Here is a 23254-nt window from a genome sequence, read left to right as displayed (position 1 = left end):
GCAGCAGTAAACATCCTGTTTGTTGGTCAGCAGCTCTGTAACGAACAGGTCGATGCAGGTCGATCACACCTGTCAGCTGTTATTTAAAATACGACAATCACAGTTCAGGAATCGATGATCTCTGAGCAGTTTCAAGTCTCGACGTTGCCAAGTTTGTTCATTAAATCTGAGAACTTTGTGCTCAGCCTGTTCAGTTGTTTCCATCTCACTGAGGAGGGACAAAGAGAGCAACTGAAGAGTTTAACTCAAGACACAACACACTCACTGTTTCCTTCTTTTGTGACGTCTTTAAATGGAAGTTTTGAGATTGTCAGCATGGGAAGTTGAATACACAACATGTGGCATTCAAGTATTGCTGATTGAAAGAGTTTAAGTTATTCTTTGCAGATTTTCAACCATTAGTACCTCTTTGCCCTGATCTGTGTCCCACTCCAAGATTCAGATTTTGAGTCTGGTACATCATCTATCAGCAGGTTCTAGACTGGTTTTCCAAGTCATCCATTTCAGCAGACAGATTATTTATGGAAGTTTCATAATCAGCAAGGCTTTCAGAGACAGATCAGAGATGGACTCTTTCAGTGCTGCATGCTTTGTTGGCTTCTAGATCATCCACGTCAGCTTATGAGAACTGAAGCCTGGCTTCAAGGTCTTGAATGTCTCTGGACATGTTCAGTACATCTTTAACAAGACCATTCAAACGCAGAGTCAACAATCACTTGCAGACGTGATTTGTAACTCTTCTCTTGTTGCTCAGGTAACTCCTTGTGAAAAGCCTTTTGCTGCTCCAGTAGCTCATGAATCACAGAGAGTGACTGATTCTTCCTCACCTTTTCTGGGACAGTAACTTGTCCAGTCAGCCAGTGAAGGCAGACGGGACGGTGACAAATCCAGAAGGCCCAAAGAGTCAATCCATCAACCATCTCTTTAAGAGTTGATCATCCCCACCTCAACAACTCCTCTCCATATATGACTTCACTTGAGATAAAAAAAGACTGTAAGTAATTAAAAGGTCTAAAAATACACTAAAATTATTTAACTTGTGGCCAAAATTCATGCTGCTGCCAAACAGGAAACAGGAAGAAAGTATGTGTAAATGAAAAACTAACCTCCATCCGGTGGAGGTGCAGAACATTGTTGTTAAAATTGGTCAAATTTGTTGGTTAATCAAACTACAAACATTGTTAATCATAAATAAACATGTTTCAACCATTAAATCTGATCAGGTTTTGGACCTTGTCCACTTTTGTGTCAGGCTCGGCTGCAGACTTGGCAGAGATGGCTGCCATCTTGTTTTTACAGGGATTGGTGTATTGTGCCTTTCCACGAACGAGGTCAACAGGTCTTCATTTAGCAGAATTAAGTATAAGGTGTACCAAACCTGTGTGATGTCCTCGTGAGGACCCAAGGTCTCAGGAGGTTAAATTAGGATTGTTTTAGGATTAGGCTTAGTTTGAGTGTGAAGCGGTCGGGATGAGAGTCAGCACCTCCAAATCTGAGGTCATGGTTTTCTGCTGGAGAACGCTGGATTGTTCCCTCTGGGTTGGGAGAGAGTTCCTGCCTCAAGAGAAGGAGTTCAAGTATCTCTGGGTCTTGTTCATGAGTGAGGGTAGAATGGAGCGTGAGATAGATCGGTGGTTTGGTGCAACTTCTGCATGTTGCGGGTGCTTCGCCGGACTGTTGTGGTGAAGAGGGAGCTTTTTTTTTTTTTTACTAGTCCAGCTACATCTAAACCCTCACCTATGGTCATGAGCTCTGGGTAGTGACTGAAAGAATGAGATCATGGTCACAAGTGGCCGAAATGAGTTTCCTCTGTAGGGTGTCTGGGCTCAGCCTTAGAGATAGGGGGAGGAGTCAGACATCTGGAGGGAGCTCGGAGTAGAGGCCCCAGGGCAGACCCAGAACACACCTAAGGGATTACCTGTCTCATCTGGTCTGGGAACACCTCGGGGTCCTCCAGGAGGAGTTGGAAAGTGTTGCTGAGGAGACGGACAAAAACTCACAAAAGTGCTGCCAGGAAGTCCGTTGAGGGAGTCGGTGATGGTGGATGAACGGTTCAGGACGTTCACACAGGAGACTGTTGTCAGTTTTAGGATGAATCACACTGTGTACAGAAACATAGACTAGATCTGTTCATGTTAATGTCACATTTTGATGTTGGTAAGACGCCCAGAAACACACCAGGGGTGTAAATACTATGGGTGGCTACTTACAGCCCAGATGCAAACAGCAACACCTGGGTGCTGACAGCATCTGCTTTAAAGATTTACCTGTGGATGGATTTGGAACTCTAATCTTCTATTTCCTTTTTCAACAGGAAAGTACTACATCGCTACCATGACGATGGTCACCGCATCAACAGCGCTCACTATCTTCATCATGAACATCCACCACTGCGGTCCCGAGGCCCGTCCCGTCCCACAATGGGCCGAGCGCTTCATCCTCAACTACCTCGCCCGCATCTGTTTCGTCTACGAAGTTGGCGAGAACTGCCTTGGCGGGACTTCGTCCAGGAAACAGCCTCTGTCGCAGGACGTGTCTGAAGCCCCGTCAGCCAATGGCAGCAACACCAAAGGAACAAACTGGGACGTGAACGGGCAGGTGTGGGGAGGGAGGGCGGAGGAGGATGGAGCTGGAGCGGGGGACTCTCTGAAGCTGGGGCGGGATTTGACCAGCCAGACGGACTGGAAAGAGGATTTGTTCGTGACCATCGACCACTCAGAGGAAGAAGGAGCTGCTGGAGGATGTGAGGGGGAGCGGGGAGATTCGACCAGTGGAGGAGGAGGAGGAGGAGGAAGAGAGCATGTTGAGGAGAAGAAAGGTGTGGGAGGTGAAGGGGGAGGCAGAGCCGGGGTGAACAGGAGGGAGATCGTGGTGAAAACCTTGTGTGTGTGCCAGCATCAGGGACTGCGCAGGAACGTTGAGTACATTGCCAACTCGTACCAGGACCAGCGAGCCGCACAGCTGCGCATTGGGGAGTGGAGGAAGGTCGCCAAGGTCATGGATCGCTTCTTCATGTGGCTCTTCTTCATCATGGTCTTCTTCATGAGCATCCTCATCCTGGGAAAAGCCATCTGATGGAGCTCGAGCTTCGATGACGACGGCGAGTTGGTACACCGATAAAATCAATTGTTCCATTAAATCTAAAATCACTCATCAATGATGGTTTGATTCGTAAAGTGACGAATTTCAGACGGTTTAAAGGTTCATTTTTGTGTACAACATGTCAACCTGCCAAATTTATAATCCATCTGGGATCTTTGCAAATATTGATTTCCATCAGGAAATGTAGACTGAAGGAGACTCGCTCGAACACGACAGATCATTTCAAGAGCTACGACAGCGTCTAATTAACAGTTTAATTAAATAATATGATCTTCAGCTCAATAAGAACACACACGGATTATTGTGAGTCAACCCAGATCTGACGCACATCAGATCTCTCGATAAACAGTTATTTTGTCATCTTTGCCCCCAAAATCAGCACATCCAGGCTCCTGTACTGCGACCTCGTCACATGTCCACGTTTGGTCATGGACTTTCCACGTCCACATATGGCGTCCAAGGTACCCTGGATGTGTTGGTTGTTGACGTTCTGGGACGCCGTGTCAACTTCAGCCTGTTACATGCATTGTCTGTTTTCAAAATACACTTCAGTTTTCACAGGAAATGTACAGTTTGATACAGTCTCTTTCAAAATAAAAACACTACGTCGGCACAACACCGCCAATTGACTTTTTTTTTTTTCCTTCAACACACACGTGGTTGGGTTTAGGAAAAAAGAACAGGGTTTGGCTTTACAATCTTACAGGAAGTGATCACCGCTCTCGCAGGTGAAAGTCAGTGATTGTTGGACCCACCACCCCTCCCGCCTGCCCCACCTGGACTTCACCGCCTTAACTTTCGTACATGTCCCACTGAGTTCTCCTCCTGATGGCGCCAGGAGGCGTTAAACAATAACGCCAACCAGCCACATATCATGCCATTAAAGGCACACGGGCGGCACATGACCGACCTTCAATGTTGGAATGATGTCAGTCATTGTTTCAACATTTAAACAACATTTAATTCTGATGGTTGTAAAAAGGTTTCTGAAATTCTCATAAATCAACACTGACATTTCACAAAGATCTGTTTCAATGTTGAAAGAACTTTTTAAACAATGTTTAAAGTTTATGAAACAATATTTCAAAATCAACATTGATTCATCCGTCAAAATCCAAACATAATTCAACAGTGATTCGACCGCGGCGTGTGACGTTGATTCAACAGTGAATGAACATTAGAACAAACATGAACTGATTGGCCATGATCGAGGTGAAATATCTGTAAAGTCACCAGGCGGAGCTGTTTCTGCTCACGTGAGTGGAATTATTGATTATTACAAACCAAAGTGTTTTGTTTGTAGTGTTTTTATAGTGAAATGGATCCGTCAGATTCAGAGAGAAAAGGAGACAAAATAAACTAAAGAGACTTTTGAGAGTTTGATGAGTCCGTCACAGAAAAGGAAATATTAAATAATTTGAAAGTAATATTGGAAATAAAAAACGAGTCTCCTCAGGCATTATTATTAAAGTTCCTAGTATGTTGTCATTTCGTTATTAAAAGCCCGTCCTCTCTTTTGTTGCTGACAGCGTACATGAAAATGACCTTGGAACGAGTCAGCAGCTTCAGACACTCACCAAACAGATTTCTTTAAAGAAAACAGCTTGAATTTGTGAGACTGATGTTTTCTGAAGAAAAACTTCTATATTAAAGCAGCTTGACTCATAATTTATGATTCATGACGTTTCTCACCTGTTTGAAGGAAAACTCGATTTTAAAGATGAAAATCAACATTAAATGTTTTTAAGAGACGAAGACGATGTTAAAGGAGGCGGCAGGCTTCATCTGTCTGTGATGATCAAACATGAATAACGATATGTGTTTACATGATGACTGACCACTGTTTGTCTTACAGCTGAACACACACACGCGCGCACACACACACACACACACACTTTTTTATACAAATATTTTTGAGTGTTTTGAGCATGCACGCAGGATTGTCTTTAAATCATCCGTCACATTCAGTTCGACCACATCTGGGACTGTAACTGACCACTGTAAAACTTCTATTAGCAGCCCAGGCTATTATTTGCTTAAATGACTTGTATAAAGCTTCAGATAATATATTACATAATCACACGGACACATAATCTGAGGTAGCCGACAACCTGCTTTTATACATCCAAAGAACTTCTATAAAGACGAACTGCTTGGCACCAGACCAGGCCTCTATTGGAGACAGGCCTTTATTTGTCACAATGTGCAGCCACACCAGGCCTGTAAAAGTGACTGGGCCTTTAAGATGTGAATTCTGCTTTTTTCATTGATCATTTTAACAGAACATTCAGTCAAATAGAGAAATACTAACGAAGTCTGGAAGAGAAATTAGAGCTGGACTCAAATCCAAAACTCCGGCTCACGGTCGGTCCTCCGACTCCAGCCGAGTGTGTCGTCACAATCGTCTGGACACCTGGGGAATGCTCTGTTAAAACTAATCCTGTCCTCTAATAAAAAAATGAAACACTGTAATTTAAAAAGGTCGTCGTCCCAGTTCAGTGATGAATTAACGACAATCCTGCAGTTTATCTGTCACATCATCAGTTTATGAACCACACGAGTTTAAAACAGTTTAACTCACTGCATGTTCTCAGCACACACTGAATCTGTAACTGTCATGATGCCGAACGAGTCATAATCAGAATGGTGACGAGTTATTCAACCCTGACGAGTATCATCATCACGTGTCCAGACTTACAAAGTTCATTTATTTACTAAATCAAATGAGACAAAACTTTTCTGCTGGAAGACTGGACACAACGTGATCTTCGTCTTCTTCCTCTGTGATCTTAAGACTTCAAATCTTATCATATGTTGTCTGTTTAAAAAGAGCAAACAATGTTAAAAAAAAAAGTTAAAAATAATATTTATTTTTACAATGTAAAATTAAAATGTCCCAGTCACACAAAGGAGGATCAGGGTCGTGTTAAAGAGAAAAACATCTTAGATTTCCAGAATAAAGTCGTAAATATACAAGAAAAATGTTTATTGCAGTCTCCTCCAACACTGTTGACTTTCAGGTCTGTGACCTTTTCTTCTAAAATTACGAGACTGATCTTGTAATGTTTCGACTTTATTCTCATAAAATTAAGAATTTATTCTCGTAATCTAAGACCTTTTTTTTTACTCTAGCGTGGCCTAATCCTTCTTCGTACAATCACAACATGTCTCAGTCACAATGATTTGATCAATACAAGGGAAAATAATCCAAATGTTTGACTGACGTAAAAGTTCAGCTGAATGAAACTTTGCATATCTGAATCATCATTTTTTGCAGTGTTTGTTGTCGTCACAATGTGAAAACAAGAAATGCCAAAATTTTGACTGTAACCTGTTGTTATGTATCTCGTCTGTGGTGTTGGACACTTGTCAGAGACATATTTACACACGAGACACTGTTAATGCCATAAATACATTAAAGATTTCTTATGAAATTATTCTGTTTCCTGAGGTTTGTTTCAGTGTTCATTGTACAAAGACTGTACAACTTCATCTGATCAGGTGTCAACTAGTCATTAAAACAGGCAAGTAAAAAACAGACGTCATTATCGTTTATAAAATCAGAAATAACTTGTAAAAAAAAAAAATGAGGCTGTATCAAGCTGCTGCACGTGTCAAATAAATAGTGGACTGCAAGATGATTTCATGCTGATCTGTCAGCCTGAAGACCTGCAGGTGTTTTTGAGTTTAGTGTGTGACATTAAGCTTCTGTATCTCCGACCAAAGAACAGTTTGTGGCAACAGTCTTTAATAACTGTCTTGGCTCTGCAGAGGCACCAGGAGCCGCAGATATTCTTCAGAGGGCAGCTGATGATTCTTCCTGCTGCTGCTGTCACCCTCTGCAGAGCTCTTTGTTAGCGGATGAACAACTAAGCTACCACACTGAGATGCAGCATGCCGGCACAGTGCCGATGGTGGAGCGGTATGACACCAGCCGTTTCTCCTTCAGCCTGTTCCTCTGAAGCACCAACAGGAAGTGCAGTCACTGCGGGGCCTTCTTCACGCCTGCAGAGTACCAAAAGCCATATGGCTCTATGCGTCTATACATTGATATTAATAGGTCAAATTTATTTGTCTTATGACAAATATGACACCCATAACACTTCAAATGTGCATTAAGACGTCTGAAGATGTTCAGAGCATTAAAGCTTCCATGACATCGGTTGGTGTCAACATGCCTGCCCCACTTTTTGACGTAGCAACTGATTACACTAATCTAATTTAATTCTGCCATCTGCTGGACACTTATGGAAATACAATGTTTACTGAATACTATTCAATCAGCTTCTCTTCTGAAACTGGGGAAATGGTTGCACCCAGTATTAAACATCTTAAGACGACAGAAAATGTTCTTGGTAACACACATTTTCTGTCGTCTTAATGCATATGTGATGCGTCATGACGTCATATTTTTACCTGTTAAGACAAACACATTTGAATTACTAATACAAACGTCAAAATAGATGTTTAGAGCCAAACGGCTTTTGATAGCAGAGGTGATGCTGACCAGCAGAGGTCCTCAGACAGGCTGTTAGTACAGCGACCAGTCACTGCCGGGACAGTGCCATAAAAAGCTGTTGATTTTAGCAAGACGCCCCTGTGTGTCCAGCAGGTGTTCTCCCGCAAAACCTGGAATTTTAAACCAACAAATAATCTTCTTCTAACCATAACCAAGTAGTTTTTGTGCTCAAACATAACCACACATTAACCAGTTGTTGCTGAAATATAAAGTTATAACACATCCGCTACATGATAGTGTACAGACGTAACTGTGGTTGGCAGAAATGTATTTTCTTCTGGTGACTGGGTTGTAAAAATAATACTGAAAACATTTTTCATTTTGTGCAAATAATTAGACAACTTCATTATGTCCAGAGGTTATCAGTGGAGTTTGATAGTAAAGTAAAGACCACCAAACCCTTTCAGTCCAGCACCTTTGGAACCAGCAGTAACCCTTCAGACATGGTACCTAGACCCTCGGTGTGTTCAGACAGTCCTCTTAAATGTGGGCGGGGTTGTTGTCACTCACTGCTCCGTCCAGCACTCGCTGTATTTCCTCATCAGCGGTGACACAGATGGAAGTCTGCACCTGGTTTATCGTCCACAGAACGAGGCTGCACGCCCACATTTTCACAACAAAATAGAACAGGCTGCAGTGAGAGTCTCTCTCCATGGGATATTTCAAAATAGCAGCTTTGTGCATTTAGTCCTTCTCAGGCAAGCTCAGGGGTTTAGTGTTGCTGTAGCCCACAGGAAGTGAGGATTAGAATATATGACCTTCACATAATCCGCTCCAAATGAATCTATATTTTTAAAGTCATTACTAAAAGTGTGTGTCGTATAAAAACTAAAGTGATGGTCAAAGTTGTCACAGTGAAATTTAAGGTGTGCTGATGGATTCACGTCATCAACTCATGCATTGAGTAACATTACAAGTTAACGTTCCACCTTAAAAGTTGCCGGCAGTCGGCCCAGTGAATGAAGTTATTTTTTTCTCTTTCATTTTATAGTTGTAGTTTACTGATGTATGAACAGAGGTTACATAAAACCAGAGTGAGCGTCCTCTACTGACCAATCAGACTGCAGGGTTTCTAGCTCCACCTTTTAGTACCAGATCTGTGTGCTAGGTACCCCAACAGAGGGGGGACCCAACATGGGGACGCTAAGGAACGCTGCTGTTGGGACCATCCACAACTTTCACTGTGGAAACAGAAACAAACACGTACCACACTGAGTCTTAAATATCAAGTGGCCCATAATGAATATCAGACTGTTGGAGCTGCAGTCTGGTGTGTCTGCAGCAGAGGGCGCTGCTGCTGCACGACTCAAGTCGTGTAACTCTGAAAAACATCTCTCCACAGGTTCATCTCTTTTCTCTCTGTGTGGTCTCGACTCTGCACCAGCCAAACCTGAGCAGCAGGTGGAGCTAAAGAACCTTAAAATCCATCCTCTGCCACATTAAATCCAAACAGATCTCCACACAGGCCTCGAATAATCCTTCACGTGTTACCTGTGTGTCAGTTTGTGTTTATTCTGTCAGTCACACACACACGTCAACAAACATTCCTGCTGATGCTCATGTCATCTTCATGTCACCAGATGTTCAGGCTAAAGGTCATGGTGGGAATTTCCCCCTGCGTGACCTCATGACACGTTTGGTGTCACCTCTGGTCCACAGAGGAAGGCTGAGCCGTATTCTCGTACAGTATGGTGTAGGAAACCGCCGCTGGTTGTGACCACAGTGTGAGTGGGTGCACCCTGAGCTGCGGCGGCTCAGCAGTAAAGTATGTATCACTGCAGTTAGGTCGAACATCGGTCTCCATGCTGAGCGTCTGCTGCCATGGTCGTGGGATGACGGAGCTTTGGTGTTTGCTGTCGCTGTGATTGTGGCCGTGCGTCGGTTGTTATGATTATGGCTGTGACACATTTGTTTGCCGGGGCGTAACACTAACTACATGCTGTGGTTCTGACCTGTTTGTGTTGGCTGAGCGTTGCACTGAAACTATTTCTGAACTCCTGGGGAAGAATTCAAGCTTCAAGGAGTCGCTGTTAGTGATGAAATGAAGGACAGAAGAGTGTTCAGGGCCTCGTTGTGTAAAACCTCTTAATCTAAGGATGAAAAAATAAGTAGACTATAAAATACCAGCATTAAATCACCTTCAGGATTTTCTTTAGGATGCTGTAAAGGAAAACCCTCAGATCTCTAAGTGTTTACTCTGAGCTGCTTAAGTATTTCCTTGTGTGCTGGTAGAAGATCCTTCGTAACCATTTCCCTTACATCCAGTCTCTTAAAAGTTAAATAATCTGTGCAACATAAGACGATAACTGAAGTCGTGGTGATTGAAGAGGAGAAGGAGAAACCTAGACACATTTTTTGGGACAAGGAAAACTCACTGGACTCCATGAGGGATGAGTTTACACCGTCAGTCTGTCGTCACAATCTCTGCAAAACTCTAACCGGACGCTGAACACCAAACTACTGCTTCATATCACTGAGGTCTGAGGCTAAACTCAGGCTCATGTTTCACTCAGCAGAACTCTGATTTAATGAATCAGCAGTTATAAAAATGTGTAAACTGGTTTGTTGAGGCAGATGAGTGGAGCGACATCACGTCATGTTTATTCACTTTACACAGAACTAAAATTAATGCAGAATTAAATGTTCCCTGAATCTGCTATCTTCTGTTTGAGCTGTAAGAAATTACAGATCATCTTTTAGAAGGAGATGTTTACCTCAAGCTCAGCTCTGTTTAATTTATCAACATTAACTGGTCAACGTAACGACTTATCAATTCATACAGATACAACCTGCTGGAAACAAATCTGCAGTAACATCTTCTCCATGCTGAGTAACCCCAGATTACAGCTCCTTCAATAGAAGACAACAAACAGATTGCACATTACTCAACACAGACTGCATTTAATGGGCTTCACAGACAATGACACATGTTCCCAGTGCACTCTCAACTCCACAGACAACTACTCTGACTCAGTATGGCTCTGTACACCGACCCAAAACATCTGGAGCAATGTAATAACCCTCATCTCTCAAATACTGGACCACAAGAGATAACAGATAACTGTGTCTGGATGGACGACGAGGTGGAGTTGCTACAGTAACAGATCTACACTTCACTTCAAATCAACAGGGTGAGCAGCACAAACAGAGCTCGCCATTGTTGTTGTGACAGTCGGCATGCCTAGTGACTGGAACCGTAATGAGCATGTGCGAAAAGTCTCCATTTTCAGAGCAACTGCATATTGCAAGTTTACATGACAAAGGAGACGCTGCCGTTTCCAAAACGTTGCACTCTGGAACCCGTTTTCAAAACGTTGCGTTTTCAGGCACCCAAAACGCTGCTGTCGTGTAAACGATCGGCCAAAACGCAACTAAAGTTTACCGTTTTCAGTTGAAATTGTTGTCATATAAACAGGAACTAAATGGATCTGCCGCCAACACACTGGTGTCAGATACAGCAGGACACTCCCAGAGGTCGTGTGTCCATGCCTCCACAGGTCAGAGCCAAGTCTGATCCAAGGAGGCCCCACCTTGGATTAGGGGTACATCTAGGGTACCGGCACATCACAAGAATCCTTGAGAAACCAAACACTGACACAGCTTCTGTCCTTGTGTGTCTCAGTATACCCGACCAATAAACAGGATTATAATCCTGATCGTCCAAGGGAACCAGTCTGACATGACATACATGTCTGTAGCAGTAATATGGTCACTGAGCTCCGTGTTTGCTCTTTAATATTCAGCCCAGTCACCAGAAGAAAATGTTGGCGTTGTGCATTTCTGCAAAACATGAATATGTTACATTTGCAATTTTCATATGGATCATATCAGCATTTCTTAAGTGACGTAGTCTGTGAGCTGACTGATGAACATTACCGCCCTCTGTTCAAGACCTGCTGCTGTGTAGCAACCAGCTGCTGTTTTTCCAGATGTGGCATGAAAACAGGTTGTTTATTACTGAGACATCGCTGCTTTTCCAGCAGCAACTGTGCCACCAAAATCAAGTGTTTTTTGTGCCAAAACCAAACCACGTTAACCACAGTGCTGCTGAAATGTTGAAAGTTTCAACACCTCCAATATTTAGAAGAGATGGTAAGAGGTAAAGAGGTAAAATCACAGCCCAGCGGCTCTAAACACTTATATATCTTTCTTAACCATTTCCCAACTATTTCAAACACCCCTACTGGACCATACCATACCATAATGGTATAGTCCAGTACCCAACACGTTGTCTCTCTCAGTTGCTCCATTGCAGAGTTGCCGGTCGTGTTGTGCGTAGTTAACATTCTTAAGTATTCTCATGTCGGAGCAAAGGGTGTTAGCAAAGATAGATTTGTCAAACAAGCAGATCTTTCGAGAGAGCTACACCAGCAGATCGCAAACACCCGTGCCGAACACACCAAGGCAATGAAAGAAGTTGAAAAAGTTAACACTGCGCATGTTACATGCATCGCTAGCCTGGAGGATGGGGCTAATGCCTACTCGGACATGGTCGTCAAACTGGAAAATGCAGTGAAATCACTCACCTCCCAAGTAAACCAGCTGGTGGCTAAGACAGAAGACTTGGAATCTAGGCAGCGGAGAGACAACTGCAGAATCATCTGCGTGGATCAAGGCTTTGGTGAAATGCGACCGGAGCTTGCTGTTGCTAAGATGCTACAAGATGCGCTAACTCTCAACTGCTCTCCGAAGTTGGACCGGGCTCACAGGAGTCTGCAGCCCAAGCAGAAAGATGGGAACCTGCCTAGACCCATTGTGGGTACGTTTTACTACTACCAGGAGAAGGTGGACGTCCAGCTGTGGCAGCGGGAGCCATCTTCCACAACAACAGGTGGATCCACATTTACCCCGACTACACACCCTCGGTGGGGGAGAAGCGGGCTGCCTTCAATGAGTTCAGGGGGCTGCTGCGCTGCTGCCCCGAGGTCAAGTATGGCATCTCGTACCCAGCTATACTTCGGATAACTACTCCAGGAGGTGAGCAGAAATCGTTTGATAACGCATCCGAGGCCAGAGTCTACGTTATGAGCAACTTACAGCCACGAGATTTGGAGCCAGAGTGAGTATTGTGTGCTCAGAACGGAACAAAATAATCGTCTGTTTCCAGCCAGCATGCTAGCATAATAGCTAACCACTGTGTCTAACCTGCTAGCCACTGGGCAGCCGGACATTATCTATCAGCATTATATGCTGGATACTTAGGCACAGACCCTCACTTAATGTGTCCCCGCCCCCCCCAATGTTGAAATGAAAGTTACGCCCATGCTCATACTCATCATTCCATGAGAAAAAGTTGCAACTGCACGGGGGCAGAATTTTTATACAACTCCCCTGTTTACATTTTATTAAGGATTAAAGTTTAGCATCTGTCTGTAAGGCAACGCCACAGTCCAAGAGACAGATCCACTCCTTACTCCTCCGCAGCTCCAGCCTTAAAAAAAAACAAGAAGGCGACGGCCATAATGCCAAACTTGAGGCTTCAAAACAGAAGTCCACAAACCAGTGGGTGACGTCACAGCAACTCTGTCCATTATTTTTACCATCTGTGATGTAATGTATCTGTGGTTCATTCTGTCGACTGGATTTGACTTTGTTGTCAACAGTAATCCAGAGAGTTGTTGGGAGCTCAGGGGACCACACTGCCCCCTGATGGTCCACCAGTTTCATCACTCTGAGTTCCAGTTACCACAGCAGCCTGCAATGTGTTAGTGTTTCAGAGATCATTAATGAGGTCCACTGTGAGCTGCTTCCTTACAAAACACTTTGCAACAGTTTCTGATGGTAATTAGCCCTCTGGGAGCTCAGAGAGGCCCAGGACTACATGTTGATCAGAGCTCAGAGGATTGCACTGATTACAGCTGGTAATGAAAGCTCCTGGGATCCACAGGGACGAACTTCACTGTCAACGCATGATGAAACATACTCTGCAGAAAACTCTGCTGCTACTGAAAAGTGCTGCGAACATTCATGGTCCACTTCAAGTGAACTCTGACCTTTCCCCCAGCGCCATCTTCTCCATCTGCACATAAAAAACATACTGTGTGATCTAATGAACAGACTCCATGAACGTGACTAAGCAGACACATCTCTGTGGCTTTAATCACTCCAAAACTTTTCATCTGTAAAACACAGCATGACCTTTCTGTCCAGGTGCTTTGACGCTGTGTTTGGGGAAGGAAAGGCCCAATATAAGAACTGGTCCATAAAGAAATGCTTGTGTGTGCAAGAACTTGACAAACACTGACCTCAGCCCCTTCAAACACCTTTGGTATGAACTGGTTGTGCAATCTTTTGGCAAGCTTTCCCAGAACACACACTGGTAGAGATAAGGATGGACAGAGCAGGCTAAAGCAGAGAGTGTATCAGTAAAGAGAGCAGACTAGTCTGCAGGCTGGAGTCTCTCTGGAGAGACAGAGAGCATCTCCCTGTCCACTGGGCCCTGAACGCCTCATTGGCTTTTTAATTCTATTAACCTGCTGGTCACTGACACACCTGGGAGCTCTGAGGCCTCCAGGACGCTCACTGCAGCCCAGTCATAACACAGGTGTACAGGGACCATCAGATACACACCTGTTTCAATCCAGACACACAAACTGAAGCACAGAGAAATCAGGTTACATAAAATATTCCACCCTGACTGAAAATGTCCCCGCCGCACCAGGAGGAACCCTCTGCACCACCGTAAGGTCTGACAGTCGCTCTGAGACAGCAGTCAGGGTACTGTTGGCTATGACATGGAGGTCTGCCTCCCCAGACCATCACTGACCCACCTCCTAACCGGTCATGCTGGATGATGTCACAGGCAGCATAACGTTCACCATGGCGTCTCCAGACTCTTTCATGCCTGTCACATGTGCTCAGTGTGAACCTGCTCTCACAGGGCCCCTTCAGTCCTGGTGTTCTCTGGTGAATGATGGAGCTGCACGGTGCTGGGCTGTGAGCACAGGCCCCAATAGAGGACGTGGGGCCCTCATGCCACCCTCATGCAGTCTGTTTCTGACAGTGTGGTCAGAAACATGCACACCAGCAGCCTGCTGGAGGTCATGTTGTAGGGCTCTGGCAGTGCTCCTCCTGTTCCTCCTCACACAAAGGAGCAGATAGCGGTCCTGCTGCTGGGTTGATGCCCTTCTACGGCCCTGTGCAGCTCTCCTGGTGTAACGGCCGGTCTCCTGGTGTCTGGTATCAACCTGACTGGGCTGCAGGTGCGGCCTCATGCTACCAGTAGTGCCAAGGACACTAGCAGAAGACCAAACTAGAGAAGGATCAGTGAGGAAGGATAAGGAGAGAGCAACTGTCTGTGGACACCACATGTAAAACCACTTCCTGTTTGTCTCTTTGATTTGAGTCAACAGTTTCTCAACAGTTGAATTTGTGCATTTTCACAAAAAACATTTCAAATCAAAAGCTGAGAAAATTGTGTTTTTGTCAAAGAGTCATTTTCAAGAATAAAATCAATTTCACGTTTACATTTTTTGTTTATTTCTTGATGTCCGACACTTCACGTTCAGCGATCGCTCGATCGTTCTGTTGTCTCCGTCTCCTCTGTGGTCGTCCTGTCCGTGTGTCACTGTCACTGTCATGGAGATCCTGTTTTGTCCCATCAAACTCGTTTGCTTCCCCGTCCAATCAGATTCAGAATATTGGTCGAAAACAGGAAGTGACAGAGTCTGAGTCCATCAACGTCTCCACAGCTTCTGCAGCTGTAAACCTCCGTCAGTGCGGCATTATCGTGCAGTTGTGCCAGACGGTGTCAATCCCCTTTGATCTGACATCGGATGTGATGGGACAGTCGATATAGAGATACATTTATGTGCTGATTGCAGATAGTTGCATTGAATAGTGGTTTTTGTGGGTATTTATTGCATCGTTAATGTGCCTAACATTCTGGAGACCTACCTGAGACCTGTCTACGCTCCGCCTGCGCTGACAGTAGGCCTGGTTACAGCTTGCGAGCTTTTAGCGCACCTTCAGCGAAGCCTTTTGGCACGCTGGATCTGTCGACACCTCCCCCTGCTGCGATGCCACACCCATCTCAGCGCACCTCGGGTTGCGCTGCTTGAAACTAGCTCTGCGTGGGGTTCGCCACCCTGCGCCACCCTGCACCGCGCCGGGAAACTAGAGGCCAAAGAGTTAAAGTGATGGTGGAACAGAGTGTAGAACAGGTGACACAAACATCACTCCTCCTAATTACAAGTTTCAGCTTGTTGACAGTTGCGATGGCTGTGTCTATCATTCCTAATGTTGCATCAGACGTTTTCCGAGGCAGCTGAACTCCCTCAAGGTAAAGTCACATCTACAAAACATTTAAACAGAGCGCTGCTGTGTATTACCTGCAGGGAGCACTGACGGAAGGTATGACTGATGTACAAGCATCTGTTTCTTCACAATGTTTCTGTTTCTCATCATGTGTGATTAAAGAAAGACACGTCAGTAACATTCACTTCTTAAGCTTTCAGCTGTGTGCTGTGCGATACATGACTGTAGACCGTGTGTGGTGATGTTGGGAAAAGCTGAGGTATTAACTGTCTGTAGAACTTTATCTCTGACACGTAGATGTTCTGGACGTTCACTGTGGCATCAGCATCTGTGTTGTATTTTCTCAGGCTGATGGAGAACGTCACCTACAACAGCTTCACCCTGCAGCTGGAAGGGTTAAACGTCTCAAAGAATTCAACGTACGCTGTGTTTTTCTTGCTCTTGTTCTCCTACCTGGTTATAATGGTTTGCAATGTGGGCATCGCTGTTCTGATTTTCATTGATAAGAGCCTCCACCAGCCCATGTACCTGCTGTTCTGCAACCTGCCGCTGAGCGACGTCATTGGTAATTCAATCATGGTGCCTCGTTTGCTGATCGATATGTGGAAGCCTCCGTCCGAGCGCCTCATCAGTTATTATGAGTGTGTGGTCCAAGCCTTCACCACACACACGTTTGGGACCACTGCTCACACTGTGCTCATGATCATGGCGTTTGACAGATACGTGGCCATCTGTAACCCCCTGCGCTACGCCGCCATAATGACCAACAGGATGGTGATGAAGCTGACGGTGTCGGCCTGGGGAGTGGCTTTGGTTTTGGTGGGGATTCTGCTGGGTCTGACCGTACGGCTGAACCGATGCAGGACTCTGATCACAAACCCTTACTGTGACAACGCCTCTTTATTCAAACTCTCCTGTGAGAGCGTGTTCATCAATAACGTCTACGGCCTCACCTTCACTGTCGTCTTGTTCACAGCTTCCATCGGCACCATGGTTCTCACCTACACTAAGATCACTCTCGTCTGTCTGATGAGTAAGAACAAGTCTCTGAACGGTAAAGCTTTAAAGACCTGCAGCACTCATCTGGTGGTGTATCTCATCATGGTGTTCAATGGAATATCTATCATTGCACTCCATCGCTTCCCTCAGTACACAGACTACAGAAAAATCTGTACCATCCTGTTCCACATCATCCCCTGCAGCCTCAACCCCATCATCTACGGCGTGCAGTCCAAAGAGATAAATAAGTTCTTGTCAAAGCTGTGTAAGTCTGAGAGGGTTTCACCGTCACTGAAAAGTTAGTTTCTGAGAGTTTGTTTTGCAAATGTATTTATACAAATATCATAATGTGCCCAACTGCCTCGTGTTTGTCTCCTGTCAGTAAGTGCTCAGTTGGTTTAAAGCGCAACAGACGGCTGTTCTGTGGGAAGTAGGCACGAATATAAATTACACTTTAAAATGATTCTTGATTCATAGATCAAAGTCATCGACAGCTCAGGAGGAGTCTGGCTTCACACAACTCCTACACAAGATGGTTTATTGCTGTTGTTCCAGTTTTCTTCATCGGCTTCCCATTCATTTTAGAATTCATTATAAGATTTAGTTTTTAAATCTTTTATGGTCTGGCTCCTGACTGTTTATCTGATGTCTTGCTCAAATACATCCCCTCCTGACCCCTCAGACCCTCCACCTCTGCCCCACTAAATGTCCCCCAGAGCAGAACTAAACAGTGATGCTGCGTTCAGTGTCTCAGGCGCTCGTCTCTGGAACAGCTTTCCAGAGGACGTCAGACTCTCTGATTCAGTCGAGGGCTTCAAACGAAATCTTAAAACCTCCTTTTAGAGCTTTTATCTATTAATTATCAGACCTAATGCATATTTTTTATGTGTCTGTGTGATTGAATCTGATTTACTCTCATCTTTTATGTGTCTTTTCTCATTTTATTATGTAAAACAATTTGAGCTGCACCTGCTGTATGAACTGTGCTATACAAATAAAGTTATTATTATCATTATTATTATTATTGAGCACAGTTAAATAGACAGTCACTCCATGAAAATTAAAACTATATCATTGAATGAATACGCCCTTATAGAAAATAGCATGTTCACATGTCTTCTTAGATATATAATAGAAAGTCTTATCAATTTGTGTTTTTGTTATAAGTGCATAATTAAGTGATAATAATCAATAACTACTTCAATACTAAAAGTAATTAAAAAGCTGTTCAAAACAAACTCACACAGGAGTTAATTCCTGCGAACACACTGATGTTTTTCTTCGATATATATATATATATATATATATTTGTCAGCACATCAATGACAGTTATGTTTTCCATAAAAAAGACCTTTTTAATGCCACCTTGAATGGAATTTAAGACCGAAAAAACTATAAATATAAGCGATGGTTGGGGGATCCTGCTGTACTATAACCAGTGCTTAATTTGTAAAATTAGAAGTGGGGGAACACTTTTTTAAGCGGCACCAGAGCCGCTTCACTGCGTCAGCATCAACAGCATCAATAAGTGATTAACAAAGGGGGGATCAAAATAAAATAAATAAATGACAAGTAAAGAACAGTCCCTAAAGTGCGGTGAGGTTTGTGGACTGTTACCTGCCACAGAGAGAAATGTGAACGGCAGTCATGACGCCAACAAAAGAGCAAATTAGGCTACTGGACCTGGAGTCGGACTTCTCTGTCGCCCCCGTTAAGCTGTTATTTTGCGCCGCAGAGCCGCCGTAGGCTATTTGACCACCATATTCCTGTCTGTGACCCCCATTCAACCCACAACCTGCATGATTCGCCTTTCGTTTCTGCTGCTGGTTGAAATCTGGGGAACTGCCCATTGGTTCGACATCCCATTGTTCCAACCATATTAAACTCATTGTTCTGAAGTCCGTTCCGAAATCATCATGATGCCCTGTGGTTAAGGTCTGGTTAGGTTTAGGCACAAAAACCACTTGGTTAGGGTCAGGAAAAGATCATGGTGTGGGTTAAAATGAAAAAGAAAGTGTTGGGAATAGAATGATTTTATGTGTTTTACTATCAGTTGTGTTTCACTATATAAGTTTTAGATGTGTGAACAATGAGAATACTGAGATGATTTCAGCTGATCTGAATGTGTTTGCTTTGCAGAAATGGAGAAGTACAGGAGAGGAAGAGACATGAAGTCTGAGGAGCACATATCGCAATGCTTAGATAATTAGTTTCATATATGGTAAAAAGAATAGAAAGTGATGTACAGATAGTAAGGTACAGCACGTGTAGGGAGTTGTGTTGTTCTCTTGTCTTTCAAAACAGGAACCACGCCCCCACTGTCAGCGGGAAGGAGTCAGATTAACACGAGGCAGGGGCGTGGTGTGGTGAAGGAGGAAGTGGAACTGCCAATGAGAAGAGGACGCCTTGCGTGCACAATGACACTCTGTTACGCTCAAATATACTGGGTCAGGGAAAGGACAGGAGGTCAGACTTCGTGAACTGACACACCTTTGTTGTTCGTCAGGGACGTGAAGTTGAGACCCAGAGCTCTGTAATTTTATTCCTTTACTGCTTAATAAACTACATTAACTGAGACCAAATATCTTCTCCTATTGCTTCATTAAAGAACACGCAGGACTGAGCTCACACATAGCACATTAGAGAGTAGGATGAGACTCCCAGTCCAACAATTTGGTGACCCCGACGTGATGAAGACGGAGAAGTGACGGAATAAAGACTATTCAGCGGAGGACGACAATATCGTGACAACACTTGGCCGGCCTGAGAAAAAGGCAAGCAGACGCCTGTTTTATCGAAGTTCTGCAATTGGAAATGCTAAAAGATTGTGTTGTCATTTTACTACAGTCTCCTAGTCTAAAACGTAAAGGAATAAAATTAAAACAAAACAAAAGTGAAATGCCCCGGGGCAGGGTGAAAGGCCCTGGAGCAAATCATAAATTTGACTCCTAAATATGAAACATAGTCGGGTGAAAAGCCCTGAGACTAGGTTTTCCATCTAGTCTCTAAAAAAGAAAAAGACGAGTGTCCTGAGGTTGATAAGCTCGGGGGGAAACCCATAAGGTTGCCCCTTGGACAGCTGAGAATATAGTCTGAAGACACAGGTTGTCTGAGGTTGAAAGACCTTTGTGAAGATTGTTACAACACAAAAAAGAGGTTACAGAGTTCTGCGGGCAGGGGAGCGTTTTCCATGTGATCCCTAACACTGAATACTATCGCCCATGTTGAGACATCTATTCAATGGTCTGCAGAACCACCCTGATATTGGGAGTGTAAATAAATAAGTCTTTTAAGGGGTTATTGTTTTGTGGGTGGCTTACCGACAACCAGCTATTTTTACGGGGCGGAAGAGTTGTGTAGAGTCTATTAGAGGTGACTCGAATTCCAACTCTTTTCATGCCTGAGCGGTGGTCGCGTTCTGTGGGGAAGAAAAAGAGGAAGTTGTGTAATTTCGCCTTAAGATAGAAGCCATTTGCCGCCGAGCCATAGGCACCCCGCACCCTCCTAGGAGAGTGGTGTAGAAGCTTGGGTGTGTCGGCCTGCATTTGGTGGAACTTAAGCAGCGAAATCACAACGGTAGAAAGGGGAAAATAAGTCCGCGCGGACTGCGCTGCAGAGCGGTCACGTGGCGCTGAGTATTGTGTGTATTGTTGTAATTGTGTGAAGCTTTGTAACATCGTGACGAGTAGTACCCTCTGAGTAAAATAAGTAAGGACAGAGGAGGGACAGAGAGACATCATGGACGGTGAATTTGACAGGGACTATCGTGAGCAGGGTGGATGTCCTCCCATCCTAGAAAAACACAGTGCGGGGAGATTAGGAAACAGTTATTGTCAGGAGTAATAGATAAGCAGAGACAGGCTGTAGGAAAGGAGTTTGATGATTTATGGAAGGCATTACAGGCCCAAAATGAGCTTCCTGGGGATGAGGAGGCAGTACATGTTACAAAGAAATTGCTGGCTGCAGAGGTAAAGGCGAGAGATGATTTGGAAGAACATACAAAAAAAGGAGAATAAACCAAAACTCATAAAAAGACAATGGAAAAAACCAGAAGGAGGAGAAGGAACGTAAACGCGCCTTGCTCCATCAGATGGCAGTTACTGCCATGGCTTATTGGAAACACACTGATAAGACTCACAAAAAAAACCAAAAAAAACAGAGACAAACAAACTCCGCCAACTCCTGTAGATTGTATCCCGAGCTACCTCAGACACCCCCAGCCCCATCTCCACCACCATACTTGGGGAGCAACAGGCAAATGCCTTTGCTGGTGATTAAGGAGGGAGTGATCAATGCAGATGTGGTGGATGAGGAGGAGTATGAGAAAGCTAAACAGGAAGTAACTAGGGAAATAAGACAGGGGTTAGCACATGTAAAGAGACTGACACAGGAAGCAGACGATGAGGGAGATCAGATATGGTCAGACACAGACTCAGGGGAAGAATACGAGGAGAGAGCAGTGAAGCTTACAGGATTAATGAAGTCATATACAATGCCATCAGAGAAAGGCAGAGAAGGACAGTACAGAGTCAGCACAGGTTCAGCTGTTGAAACTCCAACTGGAAGATACATGTCGTAAAACCAACGATGCAAAAAAGCAGAGAAAAAATGAACCAATCAGACGGTTCAGCAGCCTCCGCCCTCCCCCATACACACTCCAGATCTATTTCCGACCCCAAGGTGGGTTGATCCTCGCCCTCCCCATTGGAGTGGCTCGAGAGGAGGTACAAGAGGATTCAGAGGCAGGGGAGGGGATCGTGGCGGCCCAAGAGGGGGTCAGGGCGGTAGAGGGTGTTTTATTTGTGGAGCCACCTTGAATCTCCCTGTGTCTAAACACCAAATATCATCCTCAGCAGTTGAACTAACTGGGTTCTCGAGACAACCACAAAATCTGCTCACCAAACCACTCACTACCACCATACTCCAGGCTGAACAGACATTTTCACACAGATGTGTTTCTCCTTTGTCATGCCCTGTGAATCTATTGGGGAGAGATGTGCTGCTGAAGTGTGGAGCTTCCATACTCTGCACCCGGATGGGCTGATAGTGACCTTCCCAAATGGCTACACTGTGAACTGCTCGTTAACAACTGTGCATTCCTCCTCGCAAATGTTGTTATCAGCGGATACCTCCCCCACGGCTGAAGGACATTGGGGGCTGATATCTACTGGGGCCTTCTCGAGCCAGAAACCATGGAGACGCCTGGCATTGGCACTCTCTATCAGTCGTGGCGTCCCTGGGTTCAGTCATTAAATCCCTACACGCCTCCTCCCGATCCCCTCCATGTAACTCTTTATTATGACAGGAATGGCGACGAGCTGTATCAACAGGCATTTTATAATGAGATAGAAGGGAAAATGTAGGAGATAACATCCACCTGCATACTGGTGGGAAATGAGGGAGTGGCTGCAGCTGTTGAACTGACCTCAGAGCAATTGCAGTGGTATGAGGCGGCGGAGGAAACCTCCCCTCACATATCCTTGGCAGTGCATGCAAAACATCAAGCTAAAGACTTAGGCCCTATGTGTAAAAAAACATTATTCACAGATGGATGTTGTTTTAGACATCCAACGGAGGGACTCAAAGCAGCATATGCAGTGGTAAGACAGACAGAGACAGGGTTTGAGGAAGTGATTACAGAAAGTGTGACAGGAAAAGAATCATCTCAATTGACTGAACTCCAAGCAATGATTGCAGCATTAGAATGGTCAGAAGGGAAGAGAGTGAACATCTACACAGACTCTGCCTATGTCGTAGGAGCGATCCATGTGGAAATGACACAGTGGATCAGATCTGGCTTTTTAACAGCAGCAAAGACCCCCAGTAAGCATGAGAAGGACATGAGGAGACTACGGGAGGCTCTGATGAAGCCGGCACAGGTAGCAGTGATTAAGTGCAAGGGTCATGACAAAGCAGGGACAGTTGTCTCCAAAGGGAATGACGCAGCAGATGTGGCAGCCAAAGGAAAGGCAGGATACAGTCAGCAGTATGTAATGCTACAAACAGAGAGAACAGTGCATAACCTCCTGCCGCCCTGTGATGTAAATATGTTAATAGCAGAACAGCAGAAAGCCTCTCCAGAGGAGCTCACAGTCTGGAGAGAAAGAGGAGCAGTAAAGACAGAGGGTATGTGGGGTCCCCAGACGGAGACCTGCACTGCCCCAGGGCTGAGGAGATCAGTCCTTCAAGAAGCTCATGGTGTGACTCATTGTGGAAAGATGCAAATGGTGCGAGGTCTCACTCATTGGTGGCACCCTTTTCTGCCAGCCATGATTGAGAATCACATCAGAGAATGTAAAATATGTACAGAATACAATGTTAGACCCACGGTGAAACCACATCAGGGGAGATTTCCCCTCCCAAACTCCCAGGTCAAGA

General features: G+C 44.7%; 2 protein-coding genes across 6 annotated transcripts in view; both read left to right on the top strand.

Moving 5' to 3' along the window:
• The window catches only part of LOC125898750 (neuronal acetylcholine receptor subunit alpha-9-like), a 258716-nt gene that overhangs the window by 23286 nt on the left and 212176 nt on the right, over positions 1-23254 (top strand). For 4 of the 5 annotated variants that reach the window (XR_007450652.1, XR_007450653.1, XR_007450650.1 and 1 more), the window contains exon 5: positions 2315-3563. Coding sequence is in view for 1 of the 5 variants with exons in the window: in XM_049592684.1 (XP_049448641.1) it covers positions 2315-3075 (761 nt within the window). In the remaining 4 variants the exon portion in view is untranslated. Of the gene's footprint in view, positions 1-2314; positions 6545-23254 lie in introns of those variants that run through there. The other variant, XM_049592684.1, reaches the window with a different exon arrangement.
• LOC125898767 (olfactory receptor 52N5-like) lies at positions 16221-17245 on the top strand. The gene has a single exon (XM_049592713.1). The coding sequence runs from the start codon at positions 16229-16231 to the stop codon at positions 17177-17179; it is 951 nt and encodes a 316-aa protein (XP_049448670.1). The 5' UTR covers positions 16221-16228; the 3' UTR covers positions 17180-17245.

This window comes from Epinephelus fuscoguttatus, linkage group LG12 (genome assembly GCF_011397635.1).
Source record: "Epinephelus fuscoguttatus linkage group LG12, E.fuscoguttatus.final_Chr_v1".
NCBI lineage: Eukaryota > Metazoa > Chordata > Actinopteri > Perciformes > Serranidae > Epinephelus > Epinephelus fuscoguttatus.
The sequence above is the reverse complement of the archived record's forward strand: the minus strand, read 5'-3'. Positions and strand labels throughout refer to the sequence as shown.

Bases quoted from the DNA above. Each gene is read 5' to 3' on its own strand.
- LOC125898767 (XM_049592713.1), top strand. From the start codon at position 16,229: ATGGAGAACGTCACCTACAACAGCTTCACCCTGCAGCTGGAAGGGTTA.